This window comes from Phyllobates terribilis, unplaced genomic scaffold, assembly GCF_046119375.1.
Source record: "Phyllobates terribilis strain yellow unplaced genomic scaffold, ASM4611937v1 Scaffold_4__5_contigs__length_816908805, whole genome shotgun sequence".
Classification (NCBI taxonomy): Eukaryota; Metazoa; Chordata; class Amphibia; order Anura; family Dendrobatidae; genus Phyllobates; species Phyllobates terribilis.
In genome coordinates, this window is record NW_027362764.1 from 217,436,531 (window position 1) to 217,461,753 (window position 25,223).

The 25,223-nt window shown below is 48.4% G+C and overlaps 1 protein-coding gene across 3 annotated transcripts in view; it reads left to right on the forward strand.

Annotated features, from left to right (window-relative positions):
- The window catches only part of ATP2C1 (ATPase secretory pathway Ca2+ transporting 1), a 185,299-nt gene that overhangs the window by 49,573 nt on the left and 110,503 nt on the right, over positions 1-25,223 (forward strand). Inside the window, exon 1 of one of the 3 annotated variants that reach the window (XM_073678078.1) lies at positions 16,322-16,766. The exons of 1 other annotated variant lie outside the window; for it this stretch is intronic. In XM_073678078.1, the coding sequence (XP_073534179.1) occupies positions 16,635-16,766 (132 nt within the window). In that variant the 5' untranslated portion in view covers positions 16,322-16,634. Of the gene's footprint in view, positions 1-16,321; positions 16,767-25,223 lie in introns of those variants that run through there. One more of the 3 variants, XM_073678080.1, reaches the window with a different exon arrangement.

Sequence of the window (25,223 nt, forward strand, 5' to 3'; positions counted from 1 at the left end):
GACAAGCAGAGCAGAGCAAAACCGCAGGCGCGGAGGACAAGCAGAGCAGAGCAGAACCGCAGGTACGGAGGACAAGTGGAGCAGAGCAGAGCAGAACCGCAGGCGCGGAAGACAAGCGGAGCAGAGCAGAACCACAGGCGCGGAGGACAAGCAGAGCAGAGCAGAACCGCAGGCACGGAGGATAAGCGGAGCAGAGGAGAACCACAGGCACGGAGGACAAGTAGAGCAGAACTCAGGCGCGGAGGACGAGTGGAGCAGAGCAGAACCGCAGGCACGGAGGACAAGTGGAGCAGAGCAGAGCAGAACCGCAGGCGTGGAAGACAAGCGGAGCAGAGCAGAACCACAGGCGCGGAGGACAAGCAGAGCAGAGCAGAACCGCAGGCACGGAGGATAAGCGGAGCAGAGGAGAACCACAGGCACGGAGGACAAGTAGAGCAGAACTCAGGCGCGGAGGACGAGTGGAGCAGAGCAGAGCGGAACCGCAGGGGCAGGCAGACAGGACAGGGCTCTGTTCACATGGAACAGAATGGGAAACACAGGAATATAGCTAGAACACAGGAGGTAGATATGGAGGCAGGGAAGCGGGACAAGCAGAACCAGATACCCACAAAGTACTTGCAATGAAGTAGTGAGTGGACACAAAACTCACAAACTGAAGTACAGAGACAATGAGTTGGAGTTAGGTGCAGGTGCAGACACTGCAGGAAAAGGAAAGGATCGGACATAGAGACAAACAGGTTAGGCTGGTATGCAGACAGGTGGGTACTGGCAGGCACGGCTGGTATGCCGACAGGTGGGTACTGGCAGGCACAGCTGGTATGCAGACAGGCAGGTACTGGCAGGAACGGCAGGCATGCAGACAGGCGGGTACTGGGAGGCATGGCAGGTATGCAGACAGGCGGGTACTGGCAGGTAGGAAAGCAGGCTGGATAGGGACTAGTACAGACTGGGATACAGGAACAGAGCCGCAGGTGCGGTGGACAAGCAGAGCAGAGCAGAACCGCAGGCACGGAGAACAAGCGGAGCAGAGCAGAGCAGAACCGCAGGCGCGGAGGACAAGCGGAGCAGAGCAGAACCGCAGGTGCGGAGGACAAGCGGAGCAGAGCAGAACCGCAGGCGCGGAGGACAAGCAGAGCAGAGCAGAACCGCAGGCGTGGAGTACAAGCAGAGCAGAGCAGAACCGCAGGTGCGGAGGACAAGCGGAGCAGAGCAGAACCGCAGGCGCGGAGGACAAGTGGAGCAGAGCAGAACCGCAGGCGTGGAGGACAAGCGCAGCAGAGCAGAACCGCAGGCGCGGAGGACAAGCAGAGCAGAACCGCAGGCACGGAGGATAAGTGGAGCAGAGCAGAACAACAGGCGCGGTGGACAAGTAGAGCAGAACTCAGGCGCGGAGGACGAGTGGAGCAGAGCGGAACCGCAGGTGCAGGCAGACCGGACAGGGCTCTGTTCACATGGAACAGACTGAGAAACACAGGAAGATAGCTAGAACACAGGAGGTAGATACGGAGGCAGGGAAATGGGACAAGCAGAACCAGATACCCACAAGGTACTTGCAATGAAGTAGCGAGTGGACACAAAGCTCACAAACAGAAGTACAGAGACAACGAGTTGGAGTTAGGTGCAGGTTCAGACACTGCAGGAAAAGGAAAGGATCGGATATAGAGACAAACAGGTAACGGGCTAGGATACAGTTCAGACAGGAACTGAACCTGGAACAAGATACAGGAATGAGCCTGGGTACTCAGCCCCCAGGGTGGCGGAAACAGACTAGAAGTCACAGATACAGGTAACAGGCCTAGGTATACAGCCCCCAGGGTGGCGGAACCGACTAGAAATCACAGATACAGGTAACAGGCCTGGGTATACAGCCCCCAGGGTGGCGGAACAGACTAGAAGTCACAGATACAGGTAACAGGCCTGGGTATACAGCCTCCAGGGTGGCGGAAACAGACAAGATACAGGACAGGACCTGGCAACTCTGTTGCACAGAACACACTGAAAGAAAGTGATGCTCAGGCACCTCCTACTGGGTGGAGGGGTTTAAGTATCCAGTGACTCACAGAAATAGGCTGGGGACGCATTAGGACTGTGCACACTGTAACTTTAAGAATCAAGCAGTAACCGCGTCGCCGCCCTAAGCAATCTGACAAGAGACATGCACACAGCAAGTATTCGAGCAAAGTGTGCAGCCTGGATTGATAGGTAAGTTGGCGGTTTTGCATGGTGGGAGATGGTAAGCCATGCCAGCACGCCGCCAGGGATGATACAGTTTGATCTGTCACATGACCCTCTTCCCATTGAAAAAAATAAAGTTGGATCCAAAGTGGCCGACTTCAAAATGGCCGCCATGGTCACCACCCATCTGGAAAAGTTTTCCCCCTCCCACATACTAATGTGCCACAAACAGGAAGTTGATATCACCAACCATTCCCATTTAATTTAGGTGTATCCATATAAATGGCCCACCCTGTGTATTCATTATTATCCATTAAACAAAATCAGTCTGGTCGCACAATCACTTTGTTTTCCTTGTTGCTATGGTGACAGCATCTTTTCAGAGATGAGTTATATTTTTCAGTCGTTCCTTTTAAAAGGTACTGTACTTATAGCTTATTGGTTAATGTGTATTAATATTTAAAGAGGACCTGTGACCAGGTCAAAAGTGGGCAGTTTTTGCTTTTTATTTTATTCCTGGATGTCTCCTCAATATTCACTTTTTTCTTTATTTCAACAATCGTCTGCACATTGGGGTCTGGCATTAATCACTAAAGAAAAGATTGCTGTCCAGCCATACACTTAAAGGGGTAGTCCCATCTCCAAGATCATATCCCAATATGTAGTAGGTGTAATAATAATAATATTAGCAAATACCTCCAATTAGAAATATAATATAGCATTTTTGATTCGCTATGTCTCTTTCCTCATGTGCAGGCAATACAGGACCTTGGGTATCCATGGTTATGTCCACTGATAAAGTGACAGTTAGTTACCTAACTATCCTCTTTGTTAATGCAAGAACAAGACATATCTGAAAAAAAACATATAGAAACATGTCAATATGCTAAGAAACTAAGCTAAAAAATCCTAAAACTGTATCCTTACACAGAGAGCATTTATAAAAGTAGGTGATGCAACTGTAATTAGAATTATGTCATCGAAGCTGAGTTGGCGTTTTTTGATTGTTCACCCTAAGATGATAAAATACTGAAGGCTCAATAGACTAAATAGATGATGTAATAGACTGGCTACTAACAATGGAATAATGATGATGAAATAATAAAGACAGAATTTTTCTAAAAACTTGCATGAAAGGTATCATAAGTAACTACAACCTTCCCTGGATCTCGAATATTAGAGCCAGTCAGCAAATTTAAGCATCATATTCGTTTTCAGCAGCACAAAATTAGTTGAGTTCAACTGTTTTCATCTCTGAACCAATTTGGCTGTAGAACAGTGTTATCAAAATTGAGGAGTATTTTTTTTTTTAACATCATAGTTTTCACAAGGTCACATGGGTACTGTTCATGGTCGTCTGGCAGCTCTAAAGATGGCTACCACGAGCAGGCATTGGACTAGCTACTCCGTTTACCAGATCCCAGGAGTTGCACTGGCCTTCGCCCTTTAACCTGTATACAGGGATCTGGACTTAGGCTGTGTACCCACTATGTGTTTTTCAAGTGTTTTTGCTGCGGACTTTCAATAGTGAAAACGCTTAAAAAATGCTTGGTAATACGTGCCCCATGGTCCCCAATGATAATCCGCATGTGATGTGCACATGCTGCGGAAATTTCATTGCGGAAAAATATGCAGCATGTCCATTAATTTTGCGAACACGCAGTGTAATTGCTGATATTGACTTGCATTGAATCGCTTAATATCCGCATGACTACTTGTGCACATGCGGATATTAAGCGATTCAATGTGCGGATGATACCAGGGTTTGGGGAAGAGGAGACTCTCCTCCAGACCCGGGTACCATGGTACCTGTTAAAAAAGAATTTAAAATAAAAAATAAAGATTATACTTACCTTTCGATGGCCCCCGGTCTCCTCAGCAATGCGTCCTGTCACAGGACTAAATGACATCATAGAAGGTCCTTTTAGACCATCGCAAGCTGTCCAACACACTGGATGCATCGCTGAGGAGACCGGGGGCCATCGGAAGGCAAGTATAATCTTTATTTTTTACCATTCTTATTCTTTTTTTTTAACTATTACTTGGTCACACTATATAAATCCATGCCGGTTGCATGGATTTATACAGTGTGACCAAGTTGTCAAGCACTTTCCAAGTGATGCTAAAATCGCTTGGAAAAGCGCTTGATAACCCGCATGCAGAAATGCGTGTGAAGAACGCTTGACAAACGCTTCTGTAGCATCGGCGTCTCTGCCTCCTGCTGGGCGGAGACGCCGTTCCCCTCACCGCCACGCCCCTGGTCCGGCGTCTTCCGGCTCCCGTCCTGCAGCTACTGTGGCGCGCAGTGTGCGCAGCTTCCCGGGCACTGTGCTTAGGGCGCGCACGCGCTCTCTCCCTCTTACAGGGGCCGAGCGCGCCATCCTAAAAAGTCCCCGGCCAATGGCAGGGGACTTCCCCTATTTAAAGCACCTCCTCCAATATGGAGGTGCCTGTGCAAGGTTGTTGTTCCATGTTACACTAGCTTCAGCCCTCAGGTCCCGCTGCCTGTCTACAGTCCTGCCCGCCAGTCGGTCTTCAGTCCTGCCTGCCAGTCTGTCTTCAGTCCAGTCCGCCAGTCTGTCTACAGACCTGCCCGCCAGCCTGCTTACCTGAAAGCACCTGCCAGTTACCTGCCGTGCCCGCCAGCCTGCTTACCTGGAGCACCTGTCTGTTACCTGTTGTGCCCGCCAGTCAGCGTACCTGGAGAACCTGCCTGTAACCTGCCGTGCCCGCCAGCCTGCCTACCCGGAGCACCCGTCTGGCTATCTGCCGAACCAGCCTGCTTATCTACCCGGACCACCCATCAGCCTTCCTGCCGTGCTCATCCGCTGTACCGGTCAGTTCCTGCCATCTGACCCATGGGAGTCACCTGCTCTCACACAAGGTCGGTCCCAGAGTGGCACCTGGTCCTCCTGCTCGGTCCCTCCCTGGTTCATGGAGTCGATTGAGCCGCCGTGCGACCTTGGTCAGGCCGAGTAGGTACTTAGTCACGTCCCTCTGGTCCCTCCTTGCACCGAAGCACAGAGGTTCCACCACCCGGACCCATAAGGCTGTGTGCCCACGTAGCGTTTTTCAAGCGTAAATGCTGCGGAATTTCCGCAGCGTAAACGCTTGAAAAACGCATGTATATCCGCACCCCATGGTCCCCAATGGCATTCCGCAATGTCAATGCCCATGCTGCGGATTTTTCTGCAGCGTATATGCAGTCAAAAATCCGCAGCATGTTCATTAATTTTGCGGAAGCGCAGCGGAATCAATGTGCGGATGGTACCCAGGTCTGGAGGAGAGGAGACTCTCATCCAGACCTGGGTACCAAAGAACCTGTAAAAAAAAGAAAAAATAAAGTTTATACTTATCTTCTGATGTTTTCCCTCCGTCGCGCTGTTGTCTGAAGGACCTGCCACGTCATTGAGTCATGTGACCCACCACATGACTCAATGACGTCACCGCAGGTCCTGCACACAACAGCGTGAGCCGCTCAAGCCTCCGGACGGGGCAGAGAATGCATCAGAAGGTGAGTATAAAGTTTATTTTTTTATTTTTTACCATTCTGAACAAGTTGTCAAGCACTTTTCCAAGTGATGCTTGGAGAAGTGCTTGATAACCCGCATGCGGAAATGCATGCAAAGACGCCTCACAAACGCTTCTACCTGGCGGGAAAACCGCATGTAATATCCGCATGCGATTTTCCCGCCAGGGAGAAGCGTAAAAAATATGCTTCAGGTCCGCAACGTGGGCACATAGCCTAACAGCTTCTACCTGGCAGGAAAAACGCATGTAAAATCCGCATGCGTTTTTCCTGCCAGGGAGATGCGGAAGAAATATGCAGCACTTCTGCATTGTGGGCACTTAGCCTTACATGAGGACCCCTGTTTGATGGTGTGAAATGGCAAGAAGAATAGTCAGAACCACGAGGTACGGAAAGGTATACAATCATCAGACAAGAGAAACGTTAGTAAACAAGCAGAAGTCAAAATCAGAAATATCCACTAAGACACATGATCTGTGGTACACACAACACCACAGCTAGTTATATAGTTATAACTGGCAGTGAGAACAGATTCTCAGGGGTTTAAATAATGTGCGGCCCCACCCAGGGCTGAGAGCAGGAAGAAAGGCAAACTAAGAAGGGTTTAACCCCAAAGCTTCTGGACTGGCCAGAGCCAAAAGTCTTAGGAGTAAAATAGGGCTACTAAATTGTCACCATGCGTCAGCCGATGATCGAAGCAGGAATAGAGGGACAAGCACCGACACAGATGTGACACTACATTAATTTGGAGTGAGTTTGAAATGGCGTAAGATGAAGAACTGCTAAAGCCACAAACACAAAATATAATCTTTTTGATTAAAAAGGCTCCATGGGATCACAGTGGAGACACATGTGTGTTTGGCTTGCAGCTCCGATTTGGACCAGGAAAGAAGGAAGGATCTGTTGTGTCTGAGGCTGCGTGGTGTAGTGACAGCACTCCAAAGGAAAGGATTATTGTTTTCGATGAGGAGTGGAGAGATAAACCTGAACAAAAACTAGGATAAAATTGATGAGACTGATTATCACTGTAGAATATGGATTAGTTCCATCTAGACTTGTTCCTGTGTTTTCTAGCACTACTTTGGAGCCCATCAAAATATGTTGTTTTCTAGTTGCACCTCAACTACTACATATGAATATGTACAGCATATATAGCAGGCTACATTCTTCTTATAGGTCTCACGAATACTGATATAATAGTACAGTAGTGAGGGATTTTCTAGAAAGCCATAGAGAGCTGGTGTATGGCCAGTATTCTTCTGTCACCAAATTAGCTACTGGAAGGAGCCCAAATATTTAGTACAGGGCCTCCATTGGGCTCCCTACACTGTAAAGTCAGCTGATCTCAGCAGGATCAGCCAATGGTCTAATGTTTACGGCGGCCCCCCAACTCTCCTCTGACAGATGTTGTTCATGAGTTTTAACATCCGACCCTCTGGCTCTGTGACGTATCAGCACTTTAGCGATCCTGGGACTTGTAGTTCTCCAGGGATTCCGGTTTATCTTACTGGGTCGCGGAGATCCTGGTAAGCTTCGGACCCGCTGTCCGGTAACTGCTTCGGGGTGAGCCAGTTAAGCTCCTCTGCCCCCTATGCACTAACTCTCCTCTTTGCCTTCGGCCTACTCGGGCCCTCACTAGGCTACTCACACTAACGGCAGCTTGCCGTGCTTCACCGATCTTATGGCGCCAGCACACCTAAGCTCACCTCTCTGAGCTACAACTGAGTCTGGACTGAGCTCCACTGCAGACTGACCTCTTTCAGGCTTCTATACTGCAGGAACTCTCTCAACAGGTTTGCTCTCTGTCTCCAGTCTAGACTAACTGCTGCCTGGCTCCACCTTCCCTATTTATCTATCCCAAACGGGCTCCCTCTGGTGGTCTGAGGTGGAAGGTGGAGATGTGTGAATGGTTATGGGGGCCTCTGGTGGAGGAATACTTCAATACACCCTTCTAGGATCTGTGATACCAAGCACAGCTGGGCGTCACATTCCCCCCTAGTTAAGCTTAGCACTCCCAGGCTGAAGTACATTTTATAACAACAATAACAACAGGAAATATGAACAATGCAAGAACAATCTTCCCTTTATGGGAGGCACTAATCTTAAAAGTTACATAACAATAACAAATACAGAGTGTCCTCAGACTCCAAGTCTCTTGTGGTGAGGTTCCCATACAGGATGTCCATCTCACAAGGTAGAGTACTTTGTGGTTTTTGAGGGACCTGTCCTAAACCCTCTACGTAGGCCCTGGGGTGGCTGCAGGGCATGAAGATCCCAAGTTGGACCTCCAAAAGAGCCACTCCAGACAGGTTTTTCTTCTGAGGTCACCTGAAAGGGGCACTCCAGGGAGAGCAATTATATACAATATGAGTTTTTGGGCTACACACAGTCCTCAGCCACAAAGTCCTTTGGTATGCAACAAAAGAATTAATGAGGTAAAGCACAAATTGATAGAAACATACATTTTCATGAAAACACACAATTAATACAGTGCATTACAATTTTAATACCCCAGGGGTAACTATCTACATTTTCAGCAATTTTTGACCATTTACTGCGTGTACCTAGCAGGGGGTTTACCTCTCGTGCTACGTATTGATCTGCGTAGTGCGGTTGTTGGTGGGGTGTCAGTGTCTGTATTCTCAGTTACTCTACCAGTTCTACGTGTGACCATGTTGTAAAACTGCCTTAACATCTCTCTTGGACTGGCAAGTCTACCATTGGCTGGGCCCTCTTGCTCTGCTCCTGCCGGGGATCCTTCGTCCGGGGATACTTCTTGAGCTGGCTCTTCTGCAGCACTTACAGGTTCTACTTGCTGTGGAGGGTTTTCTGGCTGTTCATAGAATTGGAGTACTGGGATGATTACTGCTCCTATCTGAGGCCAAGGGAAGTCTCCTAGGTCAGTGTGAATCACTGCTTCTTCAGGTTCTTCCTGGATTGTGAAAGGCACTTTTTCTTGGGGTTTCAGTAATTCTGGACACAACTTTAGATGGTCCTTGGACACTGTTGATGTTTTTCCTCCGTCTCGACTGATTATACAAGTCTTTTTGTTGTCAAACCTTGACGGTAACACAGTGTAGGGGTCTTTTTCCCACTGGTCATCAAGTTTGTTGTTGCGTCTTTTTCTTTTTAGTACTGTTTCACCTGGTATGAAAGGTTCTGCGGGTGCGTTCTTGTATTGACTTTCCTGCTTTTCTCTCACCCGAGTAAGACTGTCCTTGACACAAGCTTGTACTCTTCTGTACTGCTCTTGTCTGGTCTTGTCCCAGTCTACAGTGGTCATATCAGCTTCAGGCTCAACAACACCAAGCTCCAAGTCCATGGGCAGCTTTCCTGGCCTTGCCCGCATGAAATATGCCGTAGTGCAATTGGTGGAACTGACTGGTATATGATTATACAGATCCACTAAGTCAGGTAGTAGGTCTGGCCACTGGTTTCTCTCAAGTGGTATGGTCTTTAGCAGGTCGATGATGATGTTGTTCATCTTTTCGCAGAGACCGTTTGTTTGTGGGTGGTACGGTGTAGTTCTGATCTTTTTACAACCATACAAATGGCAGAACTCCTTGAACAACTCAGCCTCAAAGGCCGGGCCTTGGTCCGTCAGCACCTGCTCAGGGTAACCATGGGGTCTGCAGAAATACGCTTGAAACGTCTTTGCTGCTGTCTCTGCCATCGGGTCTTTGACGGGGGCGACCACCAAGAAACGTGAGTAGTGATCCACCATGGTCAGAGCATAGGAGTACCCTGACCTGCTTGTGGACAGCTTGACATGGTCCAGGGCCACGATCTCCAGGGGTCGAGTCGTCTTGATGGGTTGCAGGAGTGCTTTCTGGCTGCTGAAATCTTTTCTTCTTAGGCCACAGGGTCCACAGTCCCGGCACCACCTCTCAATGGAGCTGCGCATTCCTACCCAGTAGAATCGACACTTCAGCAGGGTCTCTAGCTTTTTCCAGCCAAAGTGCCCCGCCTGATCGTGGTAAGCTTCTAATACCATCTGGATGTCTGTCTTCGTGACCACTATCTGCCATACCATCTTGTGGGTTTTTGAATTAACGTACCTCCGGCACAGCTTCTCACGGTAGATAAACAGCCGGCTTCTCTCGTTCCACAGCTGCTTTGCTTGGAGAGACGCTTCTTTCTCCAGGGAGACACCTTCTTGAGATATCAGCTCCTTAATACGGCTGACAACCGGGTCGCTGTCCTGGGTCTCTTTCCAGCTGTGGTGAGACAGAGGGTTTAACGTCTTTCCACGCTGCTTCCTAGAGGCTCGTTGCTCGTGGATCATCCCACTTCGGTGAAAGGCAGGTAGCTCTATCTCTTCCAAGTCATCCATTTCTTCTTCTGAGTCTGACTGGTGAGGCATCCTAGACAGGGCATCAGCGTTGGCGTTCTTGCGGCCCGCCCGGTATTTAATTGTAAATTGATAGTTTGACAGCCGAGCCATCCATCGTTGTTCCAGTGCCCCCAACTTAGCTGTTTCAAGATGGGTCAAGGGGTTGTTATCAGTAAAGGCAGTGAACTTACTGGAGGCCAGATAATGCTTGAACCTTTCAGTGATGACCCAGACCAAGGCCAGGAACTCCAACTTGAAGCTGCTATAGTTCTCTGGATTTCTTTCAGTCGGGCGGAGCTTCCTGCTTGCGTATGCGATCACCTTCTCTTGGCCATTCTGCTTCTGACTTAAGACAGCGCCCAGCCCTTCATTGCTGGCATCTGTGTACAGCAGAAACGGTTGGCTGTAGCCAGGGTGGGCTAGGATCTCATCACCTGTCAGGATCTCCTTCATCTCCTGAAACGACTCGGCTTGCTCCTTACCCCAGTGGAATGGGGAATTTCTGCCTTTGGGGGGCTGCCCTACCAGGAGGTCTTGCAGAGGAGTTGCTCTCTTAGTGTAGTCCTTTACGAACCTCCGGTAGTATCCTACTAGTCCCAAGAACTGACGCACCTCCTTGAGGTTTTTCGGCTCTGGCCACTTCTGGATGGCTGTGACCTTCTCCGGGTCTGGTGCTACCCCTTCCGGACTGACAATGTGCCCCAGGTACTGTACCTTTCTCTTGAGCAGATGGCACTTTGAGGGCTTCAACTTCATCCCGTACCGGGACAGTGACTTAAATACCTCTGCCAGGTGTTTCAAGTGGTCCTCGTACGTTCTGGAGTACACAATTACATCGTCCAGGTAAAGTAATACAGTCTCGAAGTTGCGGTGTCCCAGGCAGCACTCCATCAATCTTTGGAACGTTCCGGGGGCATTGCAGAGTCCAAACGGCATACTGTTGAACTCGCAGAGTCCCATCGGGGTGGTGAAGGCCGTCTTCTCACGATCCTCCTCAGCCACAGCGACTTGCCAGTACCCACTAGTGAGGTCAAGGGTGGAAAAGTAATTTGCAGACTTTAAGGCAGCTAGGGACTCCTCTATGCGTGGTAAAGGGTATGCATCTTTATGTGTAATGCGATTTACTTTACGGTAATCTACACACATTCTCATGCTCCCGTCCTTTTTCCTCACTAACACTAGGGGAGCTGCCCAGGGACTACAACTATCCCTTATTACTCCCGCCTTCCTCATGTCATGCAGCATTTCTTTTGCCTTCTGGTAGTGAGCTGGGGGTATAGGCCTATAACGTTCTTTGATTGGGGAATGGTTGCCTGTGGGGATATGATGTTGAACCCCCTTAACCCTCCCAAAGTCAAGTGGATGTTTACTGAACACCTGCGAGTATTCTTGTACCACCCGGTGTACACCCTGTTTTTGATGGGCAGGAGTGGTGTCTGTCCCGACATGGAGCTGTTGACACCAATCCTCCACCTAGGTTGCAGGGTCATTATCCTCCACTTCATCTGGTGAAGTTAAGGACTCCGCCTCATGGATACAGTTGTTATTGACAGCATGTAATTTGGCAACAGTGGCATAACGTGGCAGTCTGACCTCATCTTCCCCTAAGTTGAGAAGACGGACGGGCACCCTCCCATTACGTACATCTACCACTCCCCTGGCGGTTAAGAGCGTGGGTCTGTGCTCGGAGCAAAGGGGTTCTACTACCGCCTGGTAGCTCTGTCCTCTAAGACCTATAGCAGCTCTACATCAGATGAGCATTTCACTCATTGGGGGGACGACAATGGGTATGGGGTCTGTTAACCACATGTTACCGATTTCACCGTCTGTTAACCTCACTTGCTGTTGATACATCAGGACTCGGATCTCCCTTTGCAGTGCCCTCCGCTGTCTCGGCCTGGCAGTGTCGGCGATCTGTTGGAGCAAGAACACAACCTCTCCCAAACAATTACCAACAATGTTAGTACCAAGTACCATATACGGGTTGGTGTCATCAGGATTTGTCTCTACTACAATTAGTCCCTGGTCCTTCAGCTCAACTCTCAACTTTTACAGTCACATTCTTAACCCCGAGTAGGTTAAGGGGGAGTCCATTTGAGGCATATACAGATAGATTTGGAGCTGGCGGACGTAGATCGTCCATGGACCAGAACCTCTTGTAGAGGACGTCAGGCATGATGGTTACCTGAGATCCTGTGTCCAGAAGGGCATGCGTCGGGATCCCGTCCAGTACAATGGACAGGAAAGGTCTTCCTCCGACGAACCTGTTGTACCAGTCTGATGGGCCTGGTGAGTTTACTCCTGGGTGTCGGCCCTCGGACCCAGGGTTTTCTCGTTTAAAGGACAATTCTGGGCGATGTGTCCGGTCTTGCGGCATCGATAGCAGGCAGGGTCCTTCTGTGGACGGCGCTGGTCACTGGTCCTCGGCGAGGGCGGTGTTGGCCTCCTCCTCCTACGCATCCAGGGGACATCCTCAGGGCTATCGGCTAGCAGGATCTTCCCTCCTTCCTCAGGCTCCGTCCGCAGCTGCAGAGCACTCAGCACAGTGGTCAGGGTTTTGCTCAACTGATGCACTTCAGAGCGCAAACTGTCCAGTTCTTTAGGGGACTTTGCTGGAACTTTAGCTTCAGCAGCCACTGGGGAGAAGGTAGGTGTAGCAGGCACTGGGGTAGCCCCACCCTGGTAACGTTGGATGGAATTTGTTTCCAGGGGCTGCAGTCCTTTTATAGCCATGTCCTTAAGATTGTCAAAGGTGGCATCTGGATGATCCAGGGACCACCAACGCACAGTCCTGCTCTCCTCTGGAGACTTCAGTCCCCGGACAAACTGTTCCTTCAGCATCTTGTTCTCATTCTCGATGCTGGTTGGACTAACCTGGTTTAGAGCCCGCAGGGCCCCTTGAAGACGCCAGGTGTAGTCCCGAACATTGTCCTCTGGTTGTTGGGAGCAGCTGTAGAACCTCATCCGGAGGTCCGCCTCAGTAAGGTCCTCAAAGACAGTCTGTAGTTTTTGGAATATTGCGGACACTGACTCCTGGTCGGCGGCCGACCATGTTTCCACTTCCCGTTCCGCAGCACCGGTCAGTTGTCCTAATACAACGGCAGCTCTTTGTTTGCCGGTCATAGAGTACATGTCCAAGATACCACATATCTTCCGTTTGAATCCAGACAGGGTATCTGGTTTGCCGTTGTACTGGGGGAGCCACTTAGCTCCAGGAATGTACGGTAAAGTCATAGGAATTACAGGTGTTACAGGCGCTGCTGGTGGAGCGGCGGCTTTGGCCTGCTCATCATCGGGCGCGGGTTGAACCTCAGGGACGGTGACCGGCAGGTCGGCATTCTGCTGCTCGTCGGACATCTTAGCGCCCCCCTAGTTAACCGTGGCCTACCTTCTAGTTCTTTCTTCCGGTAGGCCGCAGCTCCGCAGGTGATGGTCGTCTTCAGGACCTTGCGTCGGTTGCGTCCTATGTCAGAGCGTTCAGTGACGTTCCTTGCAGGACCTGGCGCTTCTTGGTCTGACGTTGAAGCGCGGGGCGTGTCCGGGGCTTCGCGCTCTTTTGCAGGTACGCCCCTAATTTTCCCGCGGTTACGCCCTTCTTCTCGCTCGGCGGCCCAACAATGGCGGCAACCTTCACCACAACTTTACGTACTCAGTTCAGAATAAAGGCGCACAGTACCCGGTGGCAACGGGCACAACACTTCGTCGTTGCAGCGGGCACTTGATCCTGTTTGTGACGCCAGTAAGAGATGACAAGCCCAGGGGATGGGGATGACTCGGATACCCGGGCCTTTAGCCTTGGGGATGTCGCGGCGGTCGGCTCCCGGGCACGTACCCTGGGGTCGCTCCTTAAAAAGGGTGGATAATTTGTTATGTTTATAAAAGAGTTTGTGACGCCACCCGTGGCTTCTGGTGAGGATCACCAGCGCTGCACAGTCCACTGAGGCCGATGATAAGGCAACTTGATGGTATCGCTCCCCACAGGTGGAGCTAGGCCTCAGGGCACTGTAGGGAAAGGGAATGCAGGACGGACGAGACCCAGCCGGGTCAGAGCAAGAACGGGGACGGACACGATAGACACTTCAGTACCTTTACTGATGAAAATTCAGGCACATCCCGGAGCACTGTAGGGTGAAGGGTGCATATCAGGATCCTCCCCAATGAGCGGGTTTTGGGCCTCCTGGTTCTTGCTTCTGCGTAGTAAGTTTCTGACCTGCCTGGAGCTAGGCCTAACTTTGTCTCTGTCCTGCGCTGGCTGACTTTGTGGTAGGGCCTTCTCTTGGAGTGCACGCTCCCGACTTACGGGGCCTATGTGTCTCCTGGCTCTGTGACGTATCAGCACTTTAGCGATCCTGGGACTTGTAGTTCTCCAGGGATTCCGGTTTATATTACTGGGTCTTGGAGATCCCGGTAAGCTTTGGACCCGGTGTCCGGTAACTGCTTCGGGGTGAGCCAGTTAAGCTCCTCTACCCCCTATGCACTAACTCTCCTCTTTGCCTTCGGCCTACTCGGGCCCTCACTAGGCTACTCACACTAACGGCAGCTTGCCGTGCTTCACCGATCTTATGGCGCCGGCACACCTAAGCTCACCTCTCTGAGCTACAACTGAGTCTGGACTGCGCTCCACTGCAGACTGACCTCTTTCAGGCTTCTATACTGCAGGAACTCTCTGTCGTCTCCAGTCTAGACTAACTGCTGCCTGGCTCCACCTTCCCTATTTATCTATCCCAAACGGGCTCCCTCTGGTGGTCTGAGGTGGAAGGTGGAGATGTGTGAATGGTTATTGGGCTTCTTGTGGAGGAATCCTTCAATACACCCTTCTAGGATCTGTGATACCAAGCACAGCTGGGCGTCGCAATGGCATCTGACATTTGGAGTATGTGAGCCCACATACTTTTCTTGCACAGAGGACTTCTGTTGGAGCCTCTCCTATGTCATGAGTGACAGAAGCGCAGGAAGAAATAACTTTTCATTAATTGCTTTCATTAATCTGTCACACATGAGTTCACTCTAAAGGCCCCCATACACATTAAAGTCATCAAGGACCATCAGTCCGACAGTGACGCTGAGTCACTTATCACGGACAAGCCATGAGGCATGGAATACAAAGAGTTTGAGGTCAAATGCCAAGAGTGTACATCACAGACAAAGGGATAAGACAAGCGGATAGTCAGAGCAAAGTCCGGGGTCAGGTAACTAAGGTCAGAGAGCATCAAAGGCAAAAGGTGTAATACAAAGAAGTAGTCAACAGGCAAATCAAAGAAAGGTCTGGCAACAAAGATCAGAAAATCAGTACACAGCACAAAACCACTACAGAGTAAGGCTACAACTGTTCTTCTCATTTCTAGACACCTGAATGGATGACACCTGGAGAACACCCCACAGGCTCGGGCAAATGGGCTGTCATTCACAGTACTGAGAGCTCAGCACAATACTGACAGCCCAGCATCCTATATGGCGGCTGAGCTATCACTCACAGAGTGCGTATGATACCGTGAGTGGTGGAATCGTGACACAGACCATCTAAAGTGCATGGGGGTCTCCAGACAGAGGATGTTGGTGGAGATAATGATCCGGCAATAGGAACACAAACACCTAATCCCTTGTTCCCAGAGATGAGCGGCTGGTGGGTGAGTCTGGCAGTAGCTTACTTCACTCTCCCCATACAGAATATGGCCGAGGCGAGTGTTCCTGTGTATGGAGAAATCGAGCGAGACAGCTGCCGGCCGACAGGTATCCATGTTGTATGGGCACCTACACATAAAACTTGCAAGATGATTGCAGCATGATTTGTGATTTTCCCAATAAGGAGCGTGAAAATATTAAAATCGTGACGATTCCAATGTTATCATGTGTTCATTGCACGTTCCTGAACGAAAGGCATGGATGGATGTATCAGTCATGGCCAGGATCTCACCTGCACCCTCTTATCCCTGGCAGGATCATATCCTGGGAAGGGGGAGACATCGGATTGACTAGGGGGTTGTACTAGTAGTGGACAACCCCTTTAATTTAATGCAGCCTTTCTGAGTGTCAAACCGAACGAGATAATGTGGGCGATGCTGACTCTCGGCCTGTGCTGCTCTGAGAGGAAGAGGCTTATTGAATGAATCAGTGTAGTGTAACCTGGGCGGAAGCAGCGCCGGTGACCACGGCTCAGCGCACAGCACCCTAGACGGACACCTGACAGGAGAGCAGCGGCTCTGCACCATTCACCGGCCGTGTCTCATCCAGAAACTAGAATTACAGAAACACGCCAGGATTGGTCAGATTCTCTGCGCCTGCTGATTGGATATTAGTGGTGATGTGGGCGGGGTATTCTTAGCCAGGGAAGTGTACTGCTCAGCTGCCGTGTATTGCCTAACAGCTTCCGGTGCGGTCGGTAGTCAGCCGGTAAGCCGGGCACATTACACCGCGCTGTGCTCTCGGTACGCGGCTGTAGTGGGTGACACATGTCGGTCCTTCACCTGCTCACGGAGTAACGTGTGCTGTGACCGCCCCGGTGACTCCTCGTAGTAGAGAAGCCTTCCGGTCCTGAATGCGGTGCGGAGTTCGCTCAGCAGAGGGGGAGACCCCCGGACTGTGCTAGGTGACGGGGCTATGTCTTCTGCTGCAGAGGCTGGAGCGGTGGTAGCGGCGGACAGGTGTGTGACATCGGGCTGGAAGAGAAGTGACGGGTCTCCTGCCCTGGGAGGAGGAAGTGCGCTGCCCGACGGCCGCTCTGCTGTCACGGTGAGAGCTCTGTCCCGACATAGCCACGATACACTCTGTGTCACAGTACAGGATGTGTGACATCAGCGCCTGCAACCTGTGCAAACTTGTGTACAAGGTCCCAGACTCCAGCTGCTGATCACTGGGGAGGAGGAAGGATGGGGGGACGCTGAGATCAGCAGTTGGGGACCCCCTAATCCCTCTAATTTATAATTCAGCAGGTGGAGTCTGGGACTCTCCAATCCTTCTTCCCTAGAGATCAGCGGCCGGGGTCCCCCTCCAATCCTTTTTTCCCTAGAGATCAGCGGCCGGGGTCCCCCTCCAATCCTTTTTTCCCTAGAGATCAGCGGCCGGGGTCCCCCTCCAATCCTTTTTTCCCTAGAGATCAGCGGCCGGGGTCCCCCTCCAATCCTTTTTTCCCTAGAGATCAGCGGCCGGGGTCCCCCTCCAATCCTTTTTTCCCTAGAGATCAGCGGCCGGGGTCCCCCTCCAATCCTTTTTTCCCTAGAGATCAGCGGCCGGGGTCCCCCTCCAATCCTTTTTTCCCTAGAGATCAGCGGCCGGGGTCCCCCTCCAATCCTTTTTTCCCTAGAGATCAGCGGCCGGGGTCCCCCTCCAATCCTTTTTTCCCTAGAGATCAGCGGCCGGGGTCCCCCTCCAATCCTTTTTTCCCTAGAGATCAGCGGCCGGGGTCCCCCTCCAATCCTTTTTTCCCTAGAGATCAGCGGCCGGGGTCCCCCTCCAATCCTTTTTTCCCTAGAGATCAGCGGCCGGGGTCCCCCTCCAATCCTTTTTTCCCTAGAGATCAGCGGCCGGGGTCCCCCCTCCAATCCTTTTTTCCCTAGAGATCAGCGGCCGGGGTCCCCCCTCCAATCCTTTTTTCCCTAGAGATCAGCCGCCGGGGTCCCCCCTCCACTCCTTTTTTCCCTAGAGATCAGCCGCCGGGGTCCCCCCCCCCCCCAGTCCTTTCTTCCCTAGAGATCAGCGTCTTTGCATAAGCTGGAAGGAGGGGTGTCAGAAATGGTAATCAGATTAGACCCTCAGAGATCACATTTTATAACCAATCTAGTTTGGACACAATGTTCACCAGTGCGTTGTGTACATTTTTCTCATAGACCGCATATGTGAAAAAAAAAAAAAGAAGGCTTTTTTCCAAAATACTTATCGGCTGTGTTATGGTGAAAAAAACACAGGGCTCGGATGCCATCAATGTGCTGTTTTTTTCTTTTTCATTGACACATTCACATGAATTGGAAAGTTTTGTCTACAAATTGGACCAGAGTAGAAATAAGGCTGAAATTTTTTTTTTTTTTTTAATCTGACAATTCGCAGACCTATAGAGATTAATGCATCTATGAAAATCTATTTTCACATCTGTGAAAATCGGCCATACAAATCCATGGAAATCCGAGAGATGCAGAACGGAAGTCTCCTGTTTTGCATCAGTGTCTTACAGATCTGTTTGTTAGTGATCAAATTAAAACAAGACCTTGCAGGGGTCTTTTTATTGGTTTGGAAATGAACACCTCTGCAGTGAAAAAAAGCTGATGAGAGAAAAATGGATGCCACACAGATACAGCTAGGATGACACCTGATGAAGAAAAGATAAATCAGTCTGTTCGTGGATGGTAAAATTCACATAGATGAGTGAATGTAGCCTTATGGGGCGCTTCATCAAAGTTTTTACGCCAAAATAAAGTGCTTTGAAAAGTTGCAATTTTTGTACGATGCAGGGTAGCACAAAAACTGTGACTTTTGCTGTTTTTACACTAGTTTGAAGCAGATCCAGCAAACTGGGTGGAGCTGGTGGAGGGGCTAGACAGGAGGTGACCATGCGCACTTATCAAATTCATTGTCATATTTTTATTTTGCACCAGAAATGCTACTCCATGGCGAAGCTGGAGTATGATGCACCATATTTATTAAGACTGGCATTTGAAACGCAGAGGACCTTTCACCAAATTTTTCATGTTCATCCTGAATGGTGACTGGTCTGCAAACCATGTCCTATGAGGAACGGTTACAGGATTTGGGAATGTTTAGCTTGCAAAAGAGAAGACTGAGAGGAGACTTAATAGCCGTCTACAAATATCTCAAGGGCTGTCACATTGTAGAAGGATCATCTTTATTCTCATTTGCTCAAGGAAAGACTAGAAGCTATGGGATGAAACTGAATGGGAGGAGACACAGATTAGATATTAGAAAAAACTTTTTGACAGTTAGGGTGATTAATGAGTGGAACAGGCTGCCACGAGAGGTGGTGAGTTCCCCTTCAATGGACGTCTTCAAACAGAGGCTGGACAGATATGTCTTGAGATGATTTAGTGAATCCTGCTTTGAGCAGAGGGTTGGACCAGATCACCCAGGAGGTCCCCTCCAATTCTACCATTCTATGATTCTATGGACATTCAACACAATGATAGAAATAGTGGCTACAAAGCAAAATAGTATTTTATTTTTTTTTATTTCACCTCTTCGTTGCAGATATATTAGCAAAGTATTTGGCACCTAATGAGTTAACATCCACTTGAATGTAATATAAGCTATCAAAAAGTTTTTACTGGAGGCATATAAGACCCCACCACCACCATAGCTTACTTTCCCAATGTGTGAGATGTAAGGATACAGCTCTGATCAATTGGTTTAACCTCCTGCATGATTAGAAAGTGCTGCAAAATCAGAGCACAAATGACTCAAACCTTTCAGATAAGTTCCCTGTGAGGGAATGAGCAGCGCAGTTGAGTATAGCTGTGTCGCATTACAAACAGCTCTCCTCCCCTCCATACCACTGTCCGCTCTGCTGTACTACCCTTCCCATGCCCCCCCCCCCCCTTACACTTTCTGGAGATGAGTCGGTGATCACACTTGTGTGTTGTGCCTAAAACAACTTGTAATCATTCTGCAGTGAGAGTACAACAAGCTACTCCTCTGTGAGATATAATAACATTCTGCTCTCACTGCAGATGGATTACGAGATACTGTGAGCACAACAGACGTAATTGTGATTCACCTTTGGACAGGCAGTGTGGTGGGAGGGGAAGTACAGCAAAGCTTACAGTGCTATGACAGGAGTAGAGCTGATAGAAGGATTTGTAATGTGACACGGCTAAACTCAGCTGCACTTTCTAATCTTGCAGGAGGAAAGACCAGGAGTTTGGAGCTGTATCATTACATTTCACCCTCTGAGAAACTTAAGCTATGGTGGGGTTATGTTCTTTTTCTGCTGTATTGCAGCCTGTTTATGATTCTTATGACTGGTCAGCATCGTACAGGAAGACGTGCATGCCACCAGTGAAAACTAATAACACCACACTTGGACTTTAATGAAAGTTAACTCATTTCATGCCAAATACTTTGCTAATATCTCTGTAATGGAGAGGCGAAACAAAAAAAATGTTTTGTTCGCTCTGCATCCACTATTACATCGTGTCCAGTTCAACATGAAAAATTTGGTGAAAGATCCTCTTTAATGAATCTGTCCCTTATTTTTTTCTTAACAGCCCATAGAACCCCTCCCCCGCTCCATATGAGTGTCACATCTCTGCTATTTGTACTAGAAATATGTGCATTTATGAAGTGATAATCTCCTTAGTCACTTGTCATGTAATAGAGCACTTCTAATTCTTGGGTTTGCTCATATGAAGCTAATCCTATAAAGACAACCCCTTTTCATATAGAAGGGGCTCTATAAGCCGGAGTGCAGAAATTTTCTGACAAATCCAGGCCATCCGACTGTTGCATAAAAGGTTGTTGATTTATATTGCAGACTTATATTAGTATTTCCCCTGCAAATGGGTCCCAATTAAAAACTCTTAAAAACCTGTCAGAAGGTTTCTCATCCCCAATACTCACTAGAGAACTACCACCCCTTTATAGTCCCCTTCCTCCGATCTACAAAGGTGTCCTTAGTAGCTGCAGTACATGTTATTTTGTGAAAAATTTTATTTTTAATTCTATTTTTCTGTACTTCATGGACCGGTTCTGAGTCCTCCAACCCGACCTCAATGGCCTCATAGGCATATATAAGGCTGGCAAGTTCAGTTCAGGAGACCTGTGGGCAGTGTGTGCATCATGGTTCCTACTTGGTCCACAACACATGGAGGGTTAGATATTGGCTGGAACAGTGACCATTTAAGGCAAGCAATACGTGATCATGCTTTTCAACAATGCTTAAAGGGGTTTTCCACTTCTAGGACAACCCCTTCTTGATCTCAATGTTTGGCCCCAACAAAATAAAAAAGCTTATACTCCCCTTCCGTGCAGGCGCTGTTGGCACTCGCGGTCCCGGAGTTCTCGTGCTGTTCTTGTGTCACGTGACGCAGACAACCAATCAGTGCTGGAGTCACTGTCCCCGCATTCTGTCGAATTAAGCATGAAGAGGAAGGCAGGGCTGCAGCTGATCTCTAACTTCCTTTGCATGTTCAATTTGTCCGAAGGCGGTGAAGCTGGCGCTGATTGGGCGCTGGCGTCACGTGGCACAACAACTGCACGAGAGCCCCTGGACCACGAGTGCAGACACTGCTGAAATGACGCCAGCACAGGAGGTGAGTGTAAGCTTTTTTATTTCATCGGGGCCGAGTGAGGGGTATGAGAGGAAGTTGTCCAAGTAGTGAACAACTTTTTTAATAAAGCGCTGGCTTCTGGGGTTCAGATCCATATGTCACCAAACAAATTGTTCAGTTTTTTTAAAATGTAGGCGATTAGGCCATTACTATGACTTTGTTTCCATTCACATTTCATGAAAGTCATCCGAATATGCTGATTTTGGCGAGACTGGACAATGATCTGACTTAGATTTGCTGTGAGGTATGACTAGCTGCGGCTTTATCCTCTCTCATCGTTGAAAAGACGTAAATGTTTGGCGCTCATGTTTATTGGGGAGGGGGGCAGGAGAGTGAGTTGTGTACTAATGGTGGGGGAGAGTTTCCTTTTGTTTTCAAGCTAGAGAGTTGACCTCAAACAAGTAAGAGTATAGGAAAGCTTTCCTGTATACGGTACTTACTTTCCCTGTTGGATTTCCTAATGTGTAGACAGCAAACACCGTACTTCTGCCAAGTTGGGTGAAGCTGACCTTGGCTGTCTGATGTCGGTGCCGGCTCTTGGGAATAAATAATCACATTGATCTGCTGCCTCCCTATAAATCATGTGTGAATGGTCTGCATACAATGAGACTCCAGCTTTCTTCACTATCACGTGCGTTTACTTGGCACAGTGGATGTTGTATATTTTCTCCAGGATTCGTCCTCCCTATATGTTCTTACTGAGTAAACCCGGATGGGGTCCTCGCTGGATTACTGTGTGACACTTGTTGCTTGCGTTCTGTGATCACTTCTGCTCGTTGTTACCTATTGTGTTGAAGTGCCAGGATCATACTCTGTTAATAACCCTCGAAGTGCCATGTATGCCTGCGTAGTCGTGGCTTTCCTTGTTGCTGAGTCACTTTCCCTTTCCAGTACAAAGAGTGGACTCTTCTGAAGCTTAATAGCATTCTGCATGTCATGTGGAGTGTCCCCTCACGGGAGGGAGGCTTTGATGTTTTCTCGTCTTGTAATTTTGTGCTTTTAGCCTATTTTTGTAGTAATTTTTCTTTTTACATTCAGGAATGCAGAGGTTTATCTTTGGTGAACCTTCCCTTTTTATATTGGTGATTGCGAGTCATTCCAAGTGTATCGGGAGATGTAAGGAAAACAATTTCTCGCTGCTGTCGACGGAGTAAAGTCTACTTACAGCAGACATTACTCTGCGTACAACACACAATGTGCACTCCATAACACTCACACTTTTCTTTGATTTTCAAAGGCATCTGATAACACCAGTGTATGGTAGCGGCAGATGCGCTGACTTCAGCAGTGTGGGTCATGCGTGCCTTTGGTGTAGATTTGTGACATTACTTGCATTACAGTGAGCGCATCCCACCGATATTCGATCTAGGGAATTTGGAGGCCAAGTCAACACCTTAGGCCATGTTCCCACATGTTGTGTTTTGCAGCGTATTTTGCTGCAGATTTTTATGCAAATTTTTCAGCTATGTTTTGCAGTACCAGCAAAGTCTATCAGAAACCAGAATTCTCTGTTCATACATCTTGTTTATTTTTTTTTGATCAGGATTTTGTGCCTTGGTTGGGTTTTTGGAAAATAGAGCATGTCACTACTTTCCACGTTTTTTCACCCATAGGAAGTAATGGGTGGTGAAAAAAACGCACCTAAAATGCAGGTAAATTTTTTTATTTATTTTTTTTCAGTGTTTTTGATGGCAAAATAGAATGGGGTTCTCTTATGTACTGTACATGCATAAATAGACAGAAGGACAGTGAAAAAAACGCATCGAAACTTGCAGATTTGACACATCTGATTTCTTGCCAGAGATCAGTTTTGCTGCAGATTACTAACTGAAAAAACCCCCCACAACATATGGGAACATAGCCTTAAACTTGCGTTATACTGCTGAGTAGACTGCCATTAGAAAATACTTAGACCTGGGGCCCATTGTTTCCCAGCGTGCATTGTTCAGAACAATAAGATGCACTAATACTAATAATACTAATCAATGTGTACGGGATGTTCTGACCTAGTCGTCTCAATTGCTTAGCTTAGATGGTTAAAGAGGTTGTCCACTACTTTTACATTGATGACCTATCCTTAGGATAGGTCATCAATGTCTGATCGGTGGGGGTCTGATACCCAGCACCCCCACCGATCAGCTGTTATTGGTGGCGGCTGTCAGCCGGAAATACTCACTTGCCGATCTATTGATAGTGGTCGCCGCAGGGTACTACACGTCCACCTCCTATTCATTTGAATAGGAGGCAAATGTGTAGTATCAGGTCTCAGCCACTACGAGAAGAGAAAGCAGCAGCTCGCAAAGTGACGGCTGCCGACACCAATAACAGCTGATCGGAGGGGGTGACTGGTGTTGGACTCCGGCCAAACAGACATTGATGACCTATCCAAAGGATAGGTCATTAATGTAAAAGTAGTGGACAACTTCTTTAAACCTGCCATACTCATTAGATGGCTGTCAGCTGAACCATCCTATGCTCTCTTGAGAAAAAGATGTCTGGCGCTGGCTTGTCTCCGGGAGAACAAGAGTGGGAAGGCAAAAATCCTACATGCCGGATCCTTAACTTCTCCAACAATATATTGTCTGAGGCCCCCATGTACGTTAAACAAAAGGAAAAAAAACATGGAGTAGCCATGAAGCACCAAATAGGATAAAAACAAGCAATTTTTATTTATGAAGATACATTAAGAAATACATTAACATGTTAGAATGAGGTATCGTACAGGAGGAATGCCTATCCATGTAGTCCGTACCACATGGGAATAAGTATAGTAGGGCACATCAAATAGACACATGAGACAAATAGAGTATACAATAATTTGTAATATATCAAAGTATTTATCAACAATCCGATGTTGTTGCAGTATGACTTATTACACCAAATGTAGTCTAGCCAAAAAGGTGAGATGTAATAGGACTCAAAAATGCCCATAATTGTGCCCAAATATAGTAAGAAAAATGTAGGTAATGATAAGCTACTGAAACTTACCGTGATGTGCGAGATAGGAGTTCCCCACGCTGCCCTGACGCGCGTTTCACTTTAGCATTTTGAAGGGGAGGTCATAGTCTAATGTATATCGGCCAAACCCATCAGTATTGGCGGGTTTACCCAACATTAGTCTAATGGGCTTAAGGCCAAACAGAGCAGCTAGGTTACAGCAGAAAACTGGAGTGGCGGTTAGCCGACAGTTTTTATTTCTTTAAAGTGAATTTTTCTCCAAATTTTGGAGCATCTGAGAGCTGCAAAATGTAGGGCCAGAGGCCCTGATTCTAGCAATGTGCCACTTAGCTGCTTGCTGTCATTTTGATAAAATCCCAGTTTTATCTGCTGCAGATCTAGCAGTTCTCTGAATGCTGAGCTCTGTATAACCCCGCCCACACCACTGATTGGCAGCTTTCTGACAATGTACAGTGTACACAGAAAAGTGGCAATCAGTGCAGGGGGCAGGGCTATACAGAGCTCAGGCATACAGAGGACTATATGGAAGCAGGTCTACCAGTCCTCTAGTGATAAAATCATTGTTTTATTAGCAGGAGATTAATTACACTAAACAGTGATACATTGCTGGAATCAGGGTCTCTGCCCCTAAATTATGCTCCTTTCAGATTACGTGTCAAAAACCTGGTGACAGATTCCTTTTAACCCCTTCACGACCCTTAACTTACTGATACGTCAAAAGTAGTGTGTCTGCCTTTGATATGGTCTCGCATGTCGAGTCTGCATCATTCTCTGCACATGACAGCTGATTTAATCAGTAATCATGTGCCTTCTATCAGCCACAGGTGCCTCAGAGCTCCGCCCCTGGCTGTTAACCTGTTACTTACCCCTGCCAGTCTCCGACAGTGGCATGTAACATGTGCCAGCAAGGAGGTCAGTCCTTTCACACCCGTGACGTGATTGCTGGGCGCTGATGGGT